This window comes from Temnothorax curvispinosus, unplaced genomic scaffold (assembly GCF_003070985.1).
Source record: "Temnothorax curvispinosus isolate PA1 unplaced genomic scaffold, ASM307098v1 QBEX01006657.1, whole genome shotgun sequence".
Classification (NCBI taxonomy): domain Eukaryota; kingdom Metazoa; phylum Arthropoda; class Insecta; order Hymenoptera; family Formicidae; genus Temnothorax; species Temnothorax curvispinosus.
The window spans coordinates 598711-619693 of record NW_020216437.1 but is presented as its reverse complement, the minus strand read 5'-3'; the positions used below and the strand labels follow the sequence as shown (position 1 = coordinate 619693).

Below are 20983 nucleotides of genomic sequence, written 5' to 3'. Positions count from 1 at the left end.
ATGTGACTTTAAATCTCACCTCAAGTAATATACATATAATTCTATATTTGCTGCAATTATATAAAGATATATATACATATATAAATAAAACATATATGCATGCATATGACATATAAAATCTCTTGACTTTTTAATCCGTCTATCTGCATTTGCACTATTTGCTGTATCATAGAGCATTATCGATTTTAGGCACTTAACCATTTAGCTATATTTCCGTGATATGATATCAGGCGTTGTCACGCTTCAAAACGCTGGCAAAGAACACACGCCAGAAATTGCGACGACAATAACGACCGTTTGTATATTTCAGCTTTTCACGTGACGCAAAAAAAAAAAAGAGAACGATTCAAACGCGTGCTTTTCAGAACGTATTGTGAAAAAGGCACGAATAATGGAATTTTCACTCGAATATCACAAGGCAAGTGTCAAAAATAAACACCGCAGCGCGCGCACGTTTCGCGGACAGTGGAAAATGCATCGCACGAGATTCATTTACAATTCGAGCGATATCTGGTTCGAGCGCGACCGACAAATTGATGAGACCTTCACGGGAAATAATGGTATTTTCTCTAATAATCGCACAAAACGATCATGATTGCCGTAATTATATAACAAATGGAATATAGATACGACACGGGGGCAGGACAGCCCCCGCGATTCCCCGCATGCGAAGTAGGTCTTTGCAATATGCGAGAGCGTTAATTACTAAAAAGTACGTGCTCGCGCGTACCTAAAGCATTTAATTTACATTTTGACGAGGCCGCTTAATAAAACGGCCCAGCGAGAGGTTCTAACGACCGACATTGCATGAAACAGGCAGCAATTAAACCCGACGCGCCTATTCCAAGCTGAAAGTACCTTTGAGGCGGAATAGAAGGAAAGAGAAAAAGAAAAAGAGAGAGAGAGAGAGAGAAGGAAAGATGCAGAAAATGAGAAGATACCAAAACCACGAGTATTTATAACTTACGCCGGAATAAACATGCGAGGTATTTCAGAAAGTGCACTTTTCTTTGACGGTGCTTCAAAATACGATAAAATTTTTTACAGCAAATTTTCAACGCATATTAATATATAAATTTAGTGTATTGGAATGCAAAAGTTTTGTGGTCATTTCAATGCGAGCCTTTTTAAGTGAATATTAATGGATACGTTCGAAAATTTTCATTGGCCGTCGATTAAAATTATTATATTTTCTGCCAAAATATACTTCTCGTCAAACATTGAAGCATATAATAATTAAAATGCAATATTTTTCCCTATATCGCGACCCTATATCGTGTCATTAAAATTAATAATAGTAATGGACATATATGTATTACGTAATACGTCATGTGTGTGAGGGACATGTGAAAATTGTAATTTCGAAAATAATTAACGTTATAAAGGGTGCAATAAAAAAACTGCTAGCAAGATTAAATCCGAACAAAGTCAACATGTTCGACGAAATTGTAAGGGTTCGATAAAGCACGGATATGATTAAAGATATCTCTCGATTAACCCGATTGGCATAACTGCACCGTAAATACGTCCCTCCCGGACTTGTGAGAAACTCTTGCTAGGCACGTACCAATCATCGTTGCGCGCCGAACTGATGGCATACCTGCGCCATTCGTGCTGTTGCGCCAACAGAATATTAATACGTTCCATTATCTAGCGTCTTGCAGTAAAAAGCCACGGTACTCGTACTATCGGGTACGGTATCTGTTACACCTTCGTAGCAATAAACAATAAAACGTGGCGCGCGTGCCCGGAACGCTTTTATCCCACGGTTCGATTTTCGAAGAAATATATCGGTCGCAATTGTTCACGGTCATCTCAGCGCAATACGTCCCGTCCCGTAAATAAGACTGTGAATTTTCGCGACGGCTGATTTATCGTTTCGAAAACAGACTGAATCTCGGCACCATAAATTAAGGAGTAGCGCTCGATCTCAGGTCGTCCAACGATCCAAGGACACTTCTCGTCTCCATCGACTGTCTTGTTTTTAATCGCCTCCGAGACAAATTGATCTCACTGATAAATAGCGAAAGAAATGGTTTTTCTCCGCCTCGGAACATTTATTTTTATAATCTACCTAGACTGGTACTGGTCTAAAAATCAAAGCTTACATAAGTAGCTTTTCTGAAAAAAGTTCTATTTCGCGCCGAACGGTTTTATCTCCCTAACCGGTATTCCGCATTCCCCAATTCTACGAAGTACATACATGTATGATATTGACTTTCGGAAAAATTTACATCATTTTTATAAGACCATATTACTGCTGCAATATCAAGAAATGTAGTAGCGTTTTACGGCAAGTATATACAGAATACAATAAAAAAATAAATTAATTGCCCCAATATTTTTCTGTAAATCAATATTACAAAATAAAAATGATACGATAAGGTTCAACTCATATTCGCAAACAAAACGATGTTTAAAATGGCGATAAAAGCAATTGATTTTTCGTAATACCGAACGATAACCGTTCGTGATACTGCAGGAGAATAATACTTGGATATACTAAATAGAGCACTCGAGAAGAAAGACGTAAGATGTAGCGATAGTTACTCGTATTCGGGAACGTATCGATTCCTGGCCAGCCGTTCCTCCTCTTGCTGCCTGTACTGCGAGGCGAGACGGTGATCGCTCTTGCTCCTCATAAGACCGGGCGAACCCACCGGTGGGGCTAAACTGCTCGAGCTCCCCAGCAATCCGCCGCTTCCGCTTTCCGGTTTAATGTTCAATTCGCCGTAACCCGCCACGTGAAGGACAAGCTGATTCGGATCGTGAGCCATCACGAAGCGGACTCGTCGGTTGTAATCCCCCGCCTCGTATTCGAAGTTCCTGCGGAGAACAATCGTTCATCTTCATTCGCCGAGAGATATGACAGACCGCTTTAATTGTGCGAATTAAGTTTCGCAAAATCGATAATAATTATATCGCGGATTGTACTGTGTAAAGTCGAAAGAAATTATAATAGAGAAATACTAATCTTCTTATCATTACGTAATATTACGATAAAAATATTTCTATACCGAGTGTGATTAAGACGCGATAAATTTCAATTTTGCATGTTTTCATTTTCATGTAGGATCCTTTGATATAAATAGAAATAATTTTAAAAACTCTGAAATTGTATCGCTAACGGCATTGTTCTCAATACCGAGCGCATCTACTTGATTGCACTAGAATTTTGATACGGCGCAGTGATTCCATTTAAATCACGTACTGGAAAAAATTGCACAACTTCACATCTCGATTTAGCATATACGCGTGAGAGCATACAGTAACGCGTGCTTTTGAAATTCATTGCAGCGTTAATTCGACAATGTTAATTACTGACGAAGTGCATTATCTTATCGAGGTATTGCGCTCGTGCGATTTTAGGTACAGCCATTTTCGCAATTGAAATATACGCCCTTCGATGTTTTGTCGTTTGCGTAACATGATTATTGTACTTGAGTTAATGAACGTATAATTTTGTTATGCGGCACGATTTGCGTCTGTGATTTACGGCAGATTTTGCTCGCGTTACATATTTCATAATGGTGTGCGTAGTAATGTTGAACGTTAATTACATTACCCAACGCCGGATTTCCGCTACACTCGCAATGCTATTATCACGAATCTCTACTGGAATACGTATGGCTGCTGCCAATATCGACGTGTTCATCTCGACAGCGTTCAAATTACGATCGAGTTTTTTTATTCTGGAGGTTTATGTTTATTTATTATGTCGCGTGCCTGAGAGGCAGGTTATCAATTTTTTAACGATTGTAACTGTATTTTGTAGAGAAACAGGAAATAATATTTTATCATAAAAAACAAATGTTTTTTCCTCGATGGTAAACACGGTAAATGTAATTTTTTCTCCTTCGCGGTTAAACGTAATTGCGACAAACAAACCGTTAAAAAGAAAACAACGTGACAATGATAATTTTACGAAATAACGTGGGAGTTATTAAATTAAAATAGATAGAGTCGAAGTGGTGAAGCATCACTACAAGATCCGAAATAATTGAAATAAAATAGCTCGTGGGGGAGACGAAACCGTTCATTTAACGATTTCTTTTTAGTCCTACGTCGTAAAAAAAAAACGGGGGAGACCGCAAAATAGATAGCCGATAATAAATCGTACAAGGCTACGACCGGGCGGGGTTTAACGAGCGGGCGTCGAAAGGAAAAAGGGAGATTACAGGGCAACAAACCTGATAAATTCCACCGTACGCAGGAAGAGCTCCTTTGTGTCCAGGAGCTCGGCGTCGTCCCACTGCACATTTTCGTTTATATGCGCCTCCGCCAGATCGCAGTTGCTCTGGATATTCGCGATTTCCAATTCGAGATTCTCTTTGAGCTGAATCAGGCCTCTGAGCTCGGTGCCGAGGTATCGATCGACCTCGTTACGCAGATGTTCCGTACGGTCTTTCAAAGCCTTGCTCAGCCTCCGATAAATCTCGTCCACCTCTTCGGCGACCGAGGCGCAGTTTGTCTGCAGGCCCAACGTGTTTTTCTCCACCAGAGCCAGCGCGTCCTGCAGCCTGTGCAGCCCCCTGCGTACCTGTAAACGCACCACCGGTGCACCCGGGTTTGACAAGTCGGAAATGCAATTCCGCGTTAAGCCTAAGCGCGCTGCGATATCGCAATTGCAATATCGATTATGCAAATGGAAAGTGGGCGTGAATAAGCGCGTCTAATTGTCGCTATCGTTAATGTAGATTTAAAGGATCGTTTACGCAAATTCAGTCGCTTAGAAATATTGGTAACGCATAAAAAAGAAATACGTGACTAAAGGGAATAATAGCGCAAAAATAAAAGCGTTAAGTTATACGATATCATTTACATGTTCCGAATTTTTCTTATTTTTACTCCTAATATTTTTGGAATCATATAGGTATGGAAGTTTGCTTTCGATAAACGTTCCATTTTTATTCCTGATATTTTTGAAATCATATATGAAAGCGCTTGCTTTCACATAAACTAAAATTTCTCGGTTCAGATGATGCTTTTAGGGCAAACAAACGTATCGACGATTATATTTAGGCTTCATTATAGTTATGCTATAACTGCATGGCCTAGATACGTATGTGAAGGCCTAAATGAACGCGAAGTGAACTTAGTTAAAATAATAAACAGTTTGGACTCATAAATATTTTACTGTAAGGCTCTAAAAGAGATCCGCAGTTTTACGTTATATGTTTTATGCTCTATGAAAGAGCACTAAATTTTCATAGCCGTATATAAGCCAAATGTAATTATGCTGTTCATGTTATGCTGTCCATATATTGACATGGGTTAGCGCTGGTCCAAATTAATAAAGTTTTTCTCCCTATCGAGAAATTTTTCCTAATATTATATTCTAGAAGGAGATTATTCGTTAAAAAATATTTTCAGGATATGCAATCAATATTGAATTATTCACGATTGCTATTGCAAACAAGAAAAAAAACAAGATATAGCTCTTTTTATTCGGTGCAAATTATTTGTCCAGGAATTTTACAGAATCTGTGGTTTATAGTTCTAGCTGTATCACGTAAAATTCATTGTACGAACCTTATAATATAACAATAAATAATGCTGGAAAAATATGAAAAAGTTATTATATTCTAGACATCTTATGTACCTTATGTTTAAAATTGAGGGAGCATGCTTAGCGATTGGTGAAGAGTTTATTGAAGAGGAGAAAAGAAGCGGAGCTCTGTACAAGAAGCTTTAATACTGCGAAAATATATGCGTGGTTTCAGCAGAGATCTGAATTGGAAAATGCAACCCGAAAAACCAATAGAATATTGGTTACAGTTTTGCACAACAGATATTGACATAGATGGAAAATAACGTAAATAAAAGAAACTGCGTGACTTGAATATGGATCGCGATATCTACATTAATCCGTTGCACTCTAATAAATGCGTAGAAAAAACTTTGAGAGTCAATTATTACATGTTCAAATATAAAAGAAGAAATAACTTCTGCAAAAGCATGATAAGAGCGAAAAGAAAATGTTTACAATTATTTCTTTCACAAAAATTATAATTTCTATTTTTATTTAGAAATTAATGATTACGCAATATGTATTCAATATTAATACAATCTCTGAAAGAAAAGATAATTTAACCTTCCAACTGCGCGTGAAAAGATTGAGTTTTTTTTCCTTTCCGCAATAATCGATTTATTAGATGTTTCGGTATGCAATGCATTATCAAGAGAACAGGTATTACAATTACGACGCGCCGCGACCAAGAAATTTGAAATACGTGCGTAATTTCACTCAATTGGTTTGGAAGACTCGAAATTCGTGGGTATTGGCATTGTCATCGATTCAGATCGGAAGGTTTGTTTCGTGTGCAGTTACGATCCGACCGCAAATATCTATGGCGAATTGGTAACATAACGCGAATTGATCGTATACGTTAGATATCGTTAAAAGAGATAACAATTAATGGATACTTCTCACCATCAGCGTGTTTCAGGAAAACGTAAATGTTGCAGCAAATTGCGTAAATGACAAATCTAACGTAAAAAAAATTGTCGTGATAACTATTAAGGGAAGGTGAGTCAAAATATTACAAGAGTTGCCGTGATCTGAATATTTTTGTAATGTACATTCATGAGGAAGGAACCGTGTATATAAATTGTATATCGTTAGGTACATTTCTTTTCCGTACGACGACGGGAACGGAATCGTGCCCGGTTTACGGAATAAATCCGGAAAATCGCGGGAAAACCGTCCTATTATTCTGCCGGGAGTTAGAGAAAAGTGCAAGGGACGTGAATGCATTCGCGGGGGTATTTCGGTGCATTAGCATCATAATTTCTTACGCCGTGGCGAGAACGAGTTGCATCGGTGATTTTATCATACGTGCTCCGTCGCGTTTATTTCACCGTTCGACGAGACCCGAGGCTTTTATGCGCTCCTCGAAACGCCGTGGGATGCTATTTTCGAACGAGATTTTATGGCCTGTCGTGTGGCGCTTGAAACTGTATAAATCGGTCAAATCGCGAACAATTAAGATAAATAAATCAAATTTTTTGAACAGGATATTGTGCACGCGCCGAATAAGCGTGTACGGAAAGTATTTGCGCGCAATACGATAATCAATGAAATTTTCCGGAATGCAGGATAGAAATTGTATTAATGGCTTAAATTACACGCGATAAACGATAGATACGGTACATATCTCTTTCGCGTGCGTTTTATATAGAATAAAAATGTCCAAAAATATCATTCTCTTTCGATGCGTTGAGCGTAAACGCAATTTTACGAAGTGTTATACTGTAAATGGAACATTGCGCGAGTTCTTTTCAAATTGATTAAATCGGGTGCTATTAAAATAAATAAAACGAGCTTTTTAAAGCGGGATTATTTTACACGCTGTTTCACGGAACGAATGGTTCAACTTTTTTTTCCTCTCTTGGTTGCCTTTAAAAATAATTATTCTTTGTCGCTTTTTATGTGCACAAAGCACGACGCGTACATTTTCGCGATATTCCGTGACATCTGTTAAATCGAAGGTAATAAAAATTAATTAAGCCTATATAGCCATTTCGTGCGGCTCAAACAGTGCATATTTTGCCGCGCAGATTTCCAAGTACAATCGCATGTCCATACAATAATGAGATTCGGCGCATTAGAGAATCAACTGTGTGGTTGAAAGCCTCGCGACACGGAAGTCCGGTTGTTAACTAATTAAAACCGGCAACATTCATCCTATGCCGTTCGAAGCTCCCACTGATTTATTAATCGCCTTCAAAAAGATTCACGGCGTTGGAATTTGTTCATTAACTAATTAAATCTGGAAAATGTAAACAAGGCGTAGAAATGAAATATGAACGGCTGTATACACAAAGAGTATAAACCTTGTATTTATTCCGTGCAGTAAATAAATTAACGTAATTAAAAAACAGAAAGCTCATGTATACCAGGCGTCCTAGATTCCTCGCGCTGCTTCTCATCTACGCATTTCTATTGCCAATTATCACAGCCAATTATCTTTCTTCAAGAAAAATTTAATTATGATATTTTACGACTTTACGTAATTATTTATAATGTTCAAATACTTAAGCAGCATAATTTTGCAATTAAAATTTTGACAAAGAAAGATGCATGCATTTTTTTAATTCGTAACAATTTAAAAGAAGTGCACAGAATTATTTCATGACACACAGATAACGCGTTTTCCTATTATCTGCCTCGTCTGATCGATCCACGCCCAGGCTTCTAAATATACATATATAACCGTGAAACATAATAAAATATAAACGACAATCAGCATCGATTCTCGGGACATTTGAACGGGGAGAACAGACACATATTTCAGGCACGCGCGCGCAATTTCGATAGTATAGAGTAGAGGAAGATCTGACAGATTCGACAGACTCATGTTAACAACTTTGATCGTTGAAATTGTTGTGTTCGCGAATCTGTATGCCTTATTTGTGCGATATCCCGCTTGTCGAAGTGCAATCTCGGTGTATCTGGACTGTCTCAAAGACGATCGCGCCTCGAAGTTTATTCCGTCACTCGGAATAGATGTGATTCACCGGGATGGTCCTGGAGACATACGGCGAATTCGCACGATCGCGGACATTATCCCATTATCCCATACAATTAGTCTCGTAATGTTCTTGATGCAGAATTATCAAATAATAAATTTCAGCATGTAACAGTTACAGCTTCTTTTTCTTAATTAAATTGTTATCTTAAAATTTATATCTCCTATTATTTCATTTAAATGGTCTTAGACTCCCGAATTATTGCACGCGTGAATTAATTTTTCAAACCCATAATATCCTGATTTTTTTAAATATATGTGATAATTCTTATACGATTAAAATTTTGAGATATAACTGAAATTGAAATTTAAATTCTCTGCATTTTAGTGGTATAAAGAGTAGTCGTTGCAATCGCTTCCAAACTTTTTATTTAATTAACAATCAATAATCTTATTTCGTATTTAGTCGATGTCTGTGTTGCGTTATCGAATTCAACTAACGGTTTCATATCACACGCCGTCAGCGTAGAGCGAAAAATCTAGGTTGCAATCTTGTTTCAACGTACGTCCCTATCGTACACGGTTAATTGCAATGCGCGAAGTTGCGCGGCAATAAATTTTCCGTTGGGACGCCGAAGGGCACAACGTAACGAATTTAAAGTACACCCCGATACCGAATACCGTAACACAACAGTTCTCGCTTTCCTAAATGCGTTACAACGTCTAACCGTCGAGCCGAAGAGAAAATTAGTTATGGAGCCGGTTAAATTAGTTTCTACGATCGGTACAACCAAATTTCTCATGGTGCAGGCTTGCCTTTCAAACAGTAAGATTAGGAAAACTTGATCGACATCGGTAGTTGCATAAACAGCAATAATAAAGAGGAATATTAGAATTTATCGTTTTACTTCACGGTCGCAGCATTAATAATTGATTTGCGCGGTATCGGCGATATCGATAAATATCTCTGACATATTAATGAATAATTAATTAATAATCTGTATTATATTTTTCCAGGATTCTAATTACTTTCAATTGCTCTAACTTTTTTTTCAACTTTCTCCAGTTCTTCAAATTTGCGGTAATCGCGTAAGAAAATGACTGCTGTACCTGAGAATTGATGCGCGCAATTTCGCGTCTCAGGATATCCATGTGTGCGTCCTTGCACTCGGGGCAGCATTTCTTCTCGCAGTGCACGCACAGCTGACAGTAACTTTTCTCGGAGCAAACGCCACAGCGTTCCATAGTCTGACCGCTAGTCGGGTCCGGCAGCTCCCCCGTGATCTCGATATGCAATTCCAGGAATCGCTGCAGTGTCACGTTGGTCGGAAAGGCTTGCACGCCCTACAAATAGAATGTGTATTCGGCTTGATTAACGCCTGTAATACACGTATGTGCACCGAGTATGTCGCTTATTAATGGGCCAGAATCGGTGCACCGCACGAATAATGCCGCGAATTAATTATACAACGCGCGCTTGACGCTCCTTTAACGTTAATATTATACGAGTGAAGCTCGTCTACTAATCTGTGTCAAAGTGGATGAATTACTACTATCATGAGACGCGGTTGTTAAATATCGTCCTGAAAAAACTGTCTATGCGAACGTATTTTTTTTCTAAGACTATTCAATTTCTTCTCAAAATACAATTGTATAAATGATTATGCAGCAATCGCAACCGAAAACATTTTGGAATTCTGCTACTGCTTACGTAACTATGTTTGATTATTCTGGAAAAAAAGACAGACCAGTTCGAAGACGACATTAGCACGAAACGCGAGAATATACACTGGGTTTAATGAGAATCCTCTCGCGTTTGGATTCATCGTTGAATAAAGATGAGCTTACCCGTAACGCCGCATCGGGTTACTCTGACACGCACAGAGTAACATTTAATTTGTGCGACAAAACATAGATCGGTTTTTCTCCTGTTCGCATTATTGTCCGATCGCACAGCAAACATAATTAAAGACATAAACCTGATAAAGCGACACGTAATAGCTGGAGAACTGCGTCGTTTTGCGACAAAACAAGTCGCGGACAGATTTATTTCGATTTAGACAATTTATTTCGACGTGTAATTAATCGAGGCCAGAGAGACACGAAGTAAATAATTTCTTTTAATCTTAAAAAATATTTTTAACAATTCTGAGCTTTATATAGCAATTATATATTTTAATACGATTAAGATATAATTTACCTGATATGGTATACGATGTTCGGCACGACATTCCGGACATTTGACCTGTCGACGAACATAGTCGACAAGGCCGTCCATGCACGGTTCCATGCAAAAGCTGTGTTGACATGGCAAGAGCTTTGGATTTCTGTATCGATCCAGGCATATCGCGCAGGTTAGCAGCTGCTCGAACTGCTCCATGCCTAAAAAGAAGAAAATTTATTTTTAATCTTACCTGTGTTTTACATAGGATTAATTGGTGTTATAAAACAGGACAAGTTACGTGTATGCTGTTACGATGTTGTTCAAACATTCAATTCTTTGACAGTACCGAATTGATTCAGAATTCTAATATACATTTTTGTTTTATATTGTAAATGTAAAACGATATAAATGTATCTAACAAATTATATTTTTCTACAAAAAATATGACGTGAATGTCATAAACATTTGTTTCATATTCAATGTTTTACAAGTATTTTTTAATATATTATATATATTTTACGAAAATCCTCATTTTCTCTTTCTCTTTCATCCCTAAAAGTAGATTATCAACGTTAATGTTGATGTGATTTGTTTTACCGTAATAGTATTTTATCGTAAAGTATATTTTAATAAGCTTATTAAAATTAAAGTATATTTTAATAAAGCTTATTAAAAGAAATAATTTAATGCGAATGCGAGGATGTTTTAATGCGTTTTAATATCTTGCGCCATTCTATCTCAACATCGTCATAGTTAATAAATAGATTATACGAGTATATCGACTGTAACCGGACAGTGTTTCAAAATTCAAATGCTGCCAAAATCTTGTTCATCCAGCCACGTGTTAAACGATTGCACGGAAACAGCAGTTTGCAACAGCAGTTGATAGTGTTCTTGCATCAGTATGTGACTGGATCGATATTTATACATTCATAGTAATAGAAATTCTTCTCAGCCATATAGTTCGTGACAGAACTTAAAAAATAAGCGGAATTACAAATATATAACACTGCTTTATGTAATATTTTAAATTCATTTTTAATATTATCGATTACATTGTTTTATTGACGACTGGATTTGGCCAATCTGCATTTACCCATGCATTTATATATCTGTATACATCCTACTTACAAAATAATTAATTCATTGTATCGCTAATTAGCAATTACATTCAATAATTAAATCGTGACGAAATCAATGTTCAAATTTTACGGCGTAAGAACAATTTCGTGATTCTTTTTTCAATATAGTACACTAGTGCCAAGACAATGTCAAGATCTTTGTGGAGTCATTGGACTTCTATTTTAAGACACGATGCATCATCAGCGTAAATTTGTAAAGAGATGGGTGAACTCAAGAGGCAACCCTGAAAACTTCTCGCGACGCAAATTACGCTAAAACTTTTTTGTAATTAAATCGTAGTTGCAGAGCGCAGAGTGCATTAAAGAATTTTATTTTTTGTTCAATGATTTGAGTATTTTTTTATGAGCAAAACTCACAAGAACTTTCGATGTGTGAAAGAAGCTCCGGTAAGAATAATAATTATAATTTTAAATATTTATCAATATAAAATTTGTTATCGTAATCTGAGCAACTTAAAATTATAAATCATATAATTCAACTGTGAATATCTTTTTAAAAATAACAATAACACGATAAATGCATTACCCAATTGTCGAAATTTAGATATAGAAATTTAGATAAAATGTAACCGTCACGCTTAATAATATCAGATTGTGATATATTATCAACCAGCTGCAATGTTCAAATTGAAATGAGTAGAATTGCAGATCGGAAACCGCGGCAACCGTAATAAATATTTGAACGTCGCTAATGAGTGAACGATTACCAATGCAATTCACGAATTAATTAATCGCGCTTGTACGAGTCGCATAGTAGGCAAGATAATCTCGATTAACGCGAAGTGAATGTTTTATTTAGCACCATGCATATTTACAGCAAAAATATTGTTTGTAATATTATTCTAGATCTGATATAGATTTAATCGTAACGTTTAACACATATTTAAATAAATTAATAATAATGCTCTCTTTTTTTACTCTTTACATTTTTCTTCTCTTTCTTTTTCTATTTTTCTAACTAAATCCCTTCTCTCTCCTTTTTTTCTAGATATTATAATAGAACAAAAATATTAAATCTGATGTATTTCTTGTATCAGAATTATTAAACATTGTTATAAGTTATATTATAAAATTTTTTATTTGCATAATTAATCACTGATTGTTGCTTTATTAATTTGTATCAAAATTGTTTACTTAGAAAATTGTATCCGTGCGATTTAATTTTAAAGACTTTACGAGCGTGACGCACATCGAAAATCTGAGAATTCTATAAAAACTCGTCAAGTATATATCATTTCTTTCTCTGTTACGGAAGCACTCAATCAATGTCGATTATAACTCCATGAGGCACAAGCTTTCAGATCCGGCCTCCTCGTAAAGCATCCGGCGTTCTGTCGCTCCGACGATGCCAACGCAAATGTTTGTTCGTCATCAAGTTGGTCTAATAAAAATGTTGCAACTTTATTAAAATTTTCGGATATCTTTAGCAGTAAAGAACATCTAAATTCTCAACTTTTTTTTAGCACTGCTATTTTTCAACATATACGATTGTATAATTTTATTAAAAATTTTTTATCTTTATATTTATAACAAAAATGGCATACTAAAAAAATTTAAATTATATTAAAGTTAAATATTTAACTTAGACGCATATTTTTAAGCAACTTTTTTGTGTAGATTCAGTATTTTGTAAATTAAATTTGCTCACGTATGTTATATTTGCATGTACGCAGCACTTTAATCATATATTTCGCAATTAACTTAATTTAATAATGAATTAAAAATGTAAACTCGGGTAAGATGGCCACAGAGGGAAGGTGGCCAACCTATGTTCTTTCAATGCTAGCTCACCATGAAACATGGGGTTGACCAGTTTTCCTCTATGGCCATCTTATCCGAGTTTATCCTACAAATCTTAATGGTATTTTCAAATACGACTAATTAAACGATCATAACGTAAAGACATGCGGCTCTTCCTAGCGAACACTTAAGTCTCGACGGCAGATAAATTTAAATAACACCGACTACATTCAGAGGACGCACACGCGTGCGTCAACATCACACGGGGGGGGGGAGCGTTCAAAGAGATTGTTTGAAACGTTAACGAATACGTAGCTAGATGTCGAGCCAAATTCGTTTTGGCTTTCGCAAGTCTCTCCGTGCTGACGTCGCCGGCGTCGAAGGTCGTCACGTCGAGGACCGATCGCACTTCCGAGCCGACACAATGGCAAAAGCTAGTACATTAGGAAGCATTGTTACTCTCAGACGAACCACTTGTTGGATCTTAAAGCGAACTCTCCCCCTCGCCCTTCTCACTCTTTCTCTCCGCGTGCACGTTGGGGGTGCAACAGGCGGCGAGCAACGATTGTATTAGCAACTTTCATGGGCGTTGCCATGAGGATGAAACGGGATGCTAATTCTGACACTTTGACTGTGAACCTCGAAACTTCACCGAGCAACCTATCCTCTTTCCCTTGGGAGATATCCGCCTACATTATTAAAGTCCTCGTTTCATCACGCTTTAATTGTATGATCATATTTCGTGGTGGATCACGGGGACTTTCCGGCCTTTCGAGAGAGCCCCCAGCATGGTCTAATAATTTCGAGATTGGGAAATACCCAGTGAATAATGTTAATAATTGTACTCCGTGTATCTCCAAGAATCTCTTTTATGAAATTGTTTGTGACAGCGACTCTGTCAAAAAGATTTTCTATATTATTATATGTATTATTATTATTACTTTAAAATTAAAAGAATCCTATTGCTTATAAGCTAAGTTATATGATATGAATATCGGCCAAAATTGATTCTTAACTCTTTTTAATATTAATATTGAGTTAAAAAGTAATGAAACAAGGCATTTGTGTATCATTATTTGTATAATTTGTAATAGCAAAGACTATACAAAGAAATTAATTTAACAAAATAAAACACTGACTATATATAGTATAACGCGATATTAGTAATATTTTTAGTTATTTGTAATATTCCGCAGATATCAGGTTTATAGATGACCCGCTAAAACACAATAAACGCATAATGCAGATTCGAAAATTCTGAGTGTCGTACTTTCACGAAATGAGGCTGCACACGTGGCGCATCATTATTCTCGTGTAGCAAAATAAACAGCGTCGCGAATGATTCAGCTTTTTCCTTTGTCCGCGCACATCAGCAGAATTTGCGGGCGTCATTTCAAAAGGAGTGTATTTCAAGTCGTCTTTTCTTGTCTAATACATCCGTGAAAGATACGCGGCGTAATTGAATACTACGAGATAGAGAGAGAGAGAGAGAGAGGGAGAGAAAGAGACACATTTCGCAGAAATCTAAATTTATCATTTGTTACCATGAAATGTTCCAAAATAGCGCAGTGCGTTGGTATTTTACATTTTATTCATTCAATTTTGATCTGCCTTTGTAATATGTTTTTAATCATTTGCGTATTTTACTTGTGTATATCGTTGCACATTAAAATTTAGAGATATTAATAGCAATAACTGAATTTTAATGTACACAACGATATACATATATACGATATATATTAAATATTTATTTTTTAGAATTATTTTTCTACTATTAGGTAATATTATCTTTAAATTAGTTTGAAAAATGTTTTCGTAGTTTAAGGTGACATACAGATTTTGTTAAAAAAATAAGGTTGAATTATAGATTAAGAATCTCTGGACTAATGACAGCTTTTCTGCGCATATAAACGCGACAGATTAGTGCTTGTATATAAGTTTACAATTTTGAGTTATCATGATCGAACCATTACGCTCCTAAATTCAGTGAATCTAACGACCCCTCTAAATCCTGAATGATCACGAGGATCTGCTATGCACCTGCGTCTAATCAACGAATCCTAAATTGCTCATAGAGCGACGGGTATGTCGAATAATTTCTCCCGCCGCGGTGCACAGCACGTAATTTGTGTAGCGACTAATGTCTCGTAATCCCAGGCGCGCTCGCTCCGAAACGCAAACGAAGAGGATAAATCTCCCTAATTTCGTTCGAGCGGACAGTGACATTAAGAATACTGGACATATCTCCCCGTTTTGCAACCAAAATAGAGTAGATGCGCACGTATCCTTTAAAATTTGTTCCCCATGTTATTCAAGTTAGACGCACTTTCAACACTGAAGCACTTCGCTTCCAGACTCAAAAAATCTCTTAATTAAATCTTTACAATAAGACGACCTGTTTTAGATTAAAGAATTGCCGTATTTATTTTCCCTAAATCAATATATCTCCATCGTATCTTTATTTCACGTGAGCGATTTTCAGCGTTGTCTTGCGACAAAGGAAATTGTCGATTTGAATTTAAAAACAGAACAAAGCTCGTTACTCGGTTAAGGTGAAAGCTGTTTTCCATTTTCGACGATGGACGGTCTTTCGTTATATAAAATTAATTAAAGATTAAATCAAGATGTAAATACCCATTCGTATTCGTCAGTCAAAGAACAAACGTTATCCAAACGTAGCGCACTTTCGGGATTAAAACACTTATACCCTTGTTGACGATTCGCCGATGTATCGCGGACTGATCACAAGTTCGATCTTCGATCTTCGGTCTCGTTTCACTCGCGGCTCGCACGAGGCGTTATCGATCATCCAGCCACGTGTCACGACTGGCGCCAACGACAATGACAAGACCTGAAATACTTGGCATTTGTCACGAACAAAAGATTAATTCCGGCGATAGCAATCGCGAGTCGCTATTTAGAGCGTTTTGAATCGTCGCGTCTCTGGAATCGGTCGGTCCACACGAGATCCAGTATACTGACACTTCTCGACGTCACCGGCCAGACTTATGCTCGCGCGGCGCGGGCTATACTTAGCCGAAAGGACCTTCGATTTCCGGCGGCTCGTTTTCGGCGAACGATCTTCGGTGGAAAGCACACAAAATACACAGAGCCGAGCATGCGGATTTGCGATCGGAAAATTTCGAACGTGTCGTGTCCCTTCTCCACAATTTACATTTCCCGTAAAATAATTGAAATTGTTTCGCGGACGTAAAATAATATTTCGCGTTCGTAAAATAATATACACATTACAAAATGCTCTATTGTCTATTATATTATTGTATCATTAGTTTTATTTTGTTACCATGTATATATTATATAAATCCCATTAATATTAATAGATAGAGATATTATTTTATCGATCACCTATTAAATAATAAATCGGAAAAATATGAAAAACTTGTAATATCTAATATCACAAGTTAAAAATTAAAAATTAATTTCGAATAAAGTTTCAATAGATTATGTCGAATCACAGTTGCATAGTGAAACATTGAAATTCGACGTTTGATAACTTTCTCTCGTGTATAATGTATCAATACTTAAACAAATATGAAAATTTTTCGTAATTATAGTAGTACAGAGTATATAGAGTAGTATAGAGTATATAGAGAGTACTGGTGCTGATGCTATAATTTTAGCGATATTGCAATGTTCTCCCCCAAGCGTGAAATAATGAATTCGATAGCCGATTTCCAATTATCCATTTTATAGAAACAGAATGACATGATATGCGTAACGAGAACCGTTTAATAATCGTTCCTGCTTAATGTCAACATTAATATGCATTCCATCGGGGCGGATCAACAGAAATTCCTATTCAATCTGCCAGCGCGGCGGCGAGCTGCAATAGCTCTGCTGCGAATAATATTGCGCCAAATGGTGCAAACACGTTGCGATACTATTTTCTTATATCAATTGATATAAATATATAACCGGTCAAACCGCGTGACGAAAATATCGTCAATCATTGCCCGTTGACCGTAAATATATTTTCCCTAGGCAATTGTCATATTACTCATCGGTTTCCTCTTTCGATTTCGGGCTGCATATCGACGTCTAATCCAAATAATCGGATGGTGACCTCGTGGAAAGAGAAACATCGATAGGAAATCGGACTTTCAGCGGGATCGGCTCCCATTTGTACGCACTGCGGATTGGATGGAATTATCGAATCGTGCACACAGAAAACTCCATTGACAGAAAACATTCGGTAACATCGGGCATCGTATCCGTCCTTTCATTTCCAAATAAGCTTTCCCTAAATACCGAAAAAGTTGACGTAAAATTTTATATTCGCGTAAATCCCGTATCTGCAATACAAATCTAGAAGAGACGAACGCGGAATGTACAATCGAAATTTCAGCGCATAACTCAGCTCGCATTTTTTCAAGCACGAAGAAAAAATCAATTTTAAAGTTGACAATATTAAATTCAGATTAAGACATATTGCGTTAAACGTTTAAGCAGATTTGAAAAAACGAGCTAAACTGCTGTCGCGTTGAACTCTTTAATTGCAAAAGGAAGAAGGCGGATCGTTGATCTAAAATCCCCACGTTCGTGCACGAAATAGCGGTCGACCACCACGATACTCGGCTATATTTAGCCCTCGTGCGTTATCCAGCACCGCTTATTTTCAACGCGATCTTAGAATAGCGGCACGGCGCGCGGCGGGAGCGGTTTATCGACCAGAGCTTTTCTCACGCTGGCAAGACAGTTTTCTACAGCCGGAATTATCCGGCCGGTTTATAAGCTCGCCCGTAAGCTCGTTTCCGCGAAAATTTAACGATAACTACAATTTTGTGCGCCAGAAGGTGCCACTCCCTACGTGAGACGTTTACCGCCCGCGCCGTATTCTTCCCCCGCGATGCATTTGCGCCTTATGTTCATCCTAAAAGCATCCCTCACATCGTTCTGCCTTGCCCGCATCCTGCGGAAAATAGATTTTCTGATAGATATCTCGACTTCTTGGCACAACTTTCGGAATACTAACAGATGCGGCTGTGTATTCAGCGTTTCTATGCAAAACTAGGTTTTGCTTTCACGCTATCATTAAATAAAACCGCTATTATATTAGATATATAGATTTTAGTAAATCATTTTATGAAAAATAGCATTATTATATACATATATATTTCTTTTCTTTTAATATCTCTGTGAAAAGTTAAGACTTTAGAAAATTAAGGGAAAAAATATTACTTTTTAGAGACATCTGCGAAGTAAGCGAAATTTCTTGTAGTTTGCAAATCGGACAGCGGAGCGGACGACAGCGTTCTAATGGAATAAAGCTGATGTGAGTTAGGAGCGTGCTGATACGTGAAGTTAAAAATTCGCGTTCATCAAAAGGAATAAAGTCACAACGGATGAAGTCGCGGCGACGGAGTTTTTAACGCATTCCGGTTTCATATTCATCATGAATCCGTTTGCCGACTCCCTAAGTTTTTCTGGACCTTCTGCATTTAAGCTCGCCGCCCGTGGCGAGTTCTGTCGCCAGTCCTGCACTCCCTAAATCTTCTTTTTTACCGTCGTGACGCAGTGAGATTTTCTCCAGAGTGCATCCGACCTACATGTTACATCCTCGAGCTGAGACTTTATGAGATTGCGGCGGTAGTTGTTTACATTTATTTCTTGAGCAATAAAATCCTGGCGCAACGCGGTTTTGAGCATTTATGCATTTCGTTATTATTTATTATTAAATATTGATTTATCGCATAAATTATCAGCCTTTAATCTGCATATCCGAAATCCGTCGGAGGATGACGAACGATAAACGAGCTCGGGAAATTGTTGATTTATCACTGACTTTTTACTTCGTCTTCCTGCTCTTAACTTTCTCATCAAGCCTCGATTTTGCGCTTCCCGTTGCTTGCCAATGACGTAAAGTGTTTTTACGCCGCTTTGTCGTTTTATTTCAATGAAGAACTTTCGGTTTTTCTTAACAAGTAAAAACCCCCGAGTGTACTGATCCTAATTACCCTTACCAGGTTACCGTGGTGATCCGTATTGTCTCGTTTTTCAGCATGCAATACGCGTACCGTGTTAGTGGCATGGAGTACTTAAAGTACTTCGTGTTTACTGCGGGTTCGTCCCCAATAATAAGATTCCCGCAGAACTTTTGGTCTAGTTGCTTCGCTCTTATTATTCTCTCATTATTCTCCATCGCAAAGTAGAAATTTCGTCAGAAGTCAAGCCGCAGTTCCATAATCCCAGAGTTAACATTTAATTATAATAATAATCTAGAAAGTGCACTTTACAATATTGAGATTATCGTTTCCAGCAAATTGAAAAATATGACTTTCGCATTGTAGGTCTGACTTTTGAAAACTTTAATAACGATGCTATTATGCAATTAAAGGCATGTGCAACTTTTTAAAAATAATTTGATATAATAATCAAAGAAATTTCACATTAGGGAACTCACTATTGGGATACTCTGACAATTTCTAAAGCAATATTTTTTCTTTAAACTTTTTAAAACTTCTTAACTTTTTGCTGACAATTTGACAAATACAGAAATTTCTGGTAAATTTGAAACTTTGGAAGAAAACAAATAAAAAATGAGACACATGTTTCACAAGAATAAAAAGAAGCGAGAGAAATCAAATGTTTCATATATATATATATATACAAAGGAGAATATAAAAAAGAATATTAAACGTCCAATATGACTTATAGTTCGAATCTTCACATTTCCACGTTTTCGAGTATAAGGAGAATAAAGCGTAGGAGAGAAAACGTAATAAAAAAATAAAGAAAAATGATATCTCATCGCCGCTACGATGCGCGGCGGTTTCACAATCAAGTGCCGTTTCCCGCGCGGATGCGTGGATAAAGTTATATTATTGCGGTGGCGGTCCAGCGGGAAAGAACGGCGTTATCGGGAAGAGAAAACTTTGTGGAAACCGATTAAAAAGTTTGAAAAGCTGTGGATCGCGCTGAGTGGAACGCGCGAGATGGGGAGCGGACAGAATTTTATACGGCTTGATTAATATAAATTAATTACCGCGACGGAAATGAGACACCGTGGAGAAACCGTTCGGATGATGTCTTTCGGATTCGAATCGCTGGAAATAAGCCGATCGATCGCGTTTAATTAAATATACGATGATACCGGAACGCCGCCGAGCGTACCTGCTTGATGCCAAAAATCTTTCTACCGTGTCAATTGCTCGCAACCGTGCACGATTTTATTATATATCTCACGGTACGTTTTAATAATTCAAAATGACGACAAACTGAATAATGGAATATTGTAACACACGTCTTTTCCCCGATAATAGCGGATCTCCTGGGCGGCGTACTCCAATTCGACCAACTCGCAACCAATCGCCATATTATACAGCATCAGATACATAATGCATGAGGATCGTCTCACGCCTTTACCGATTTATTATTTAACTTTCGCCGCTCGAGCAAGCTAATCATTTATTTGCAACGCCAAGATTTTAATATTTGAATGCGGGATC

General features: G+C 37.2%; 1 protein-coding gene across 4 annotated transcripts in view; it reads right to left on the bottom strand.

Moving 5' to 3' along the window:
* The window catches only part of LOC112456098 (serine-rich adhesin for platelets), a 61178-nt gene that overhangs the window by 22902 nt on the left and 17293 nt on the right, over nt 1-20983 (bottom strand). For 2 of the 4 annotated variants that reach the window (XM_025018404.1, XM_025018408.1), the window contains exons 1-5: nt 16152-16478; nt 10672-10853; nt 9582-9815; nt 4191-4540; nt 2551-2826 (exon numbers count right to left, since the gene is read on the bottom strand). In XM_025018404.1, the coding sequence (XP_024874172.1) occupies nt 2551-2826; nt 4191-4540; nt 9582-9815; nt 10672-10853; nt 16152-16155 (1046 nt within the window). In that variant the 5' untranslated portion in view covers nt 16156-16478. Of the gene's footprint in view, nt 1-2550; nt 2827-4190; nt 4541-9581; nt 9816-10671; nt 10854-16151; nt 16479-20983 lie in introns of those variants that run through there. The other 2 variants (XM_025018405.1, XM_025018407.1) reach the window with 1 other exon arrangement.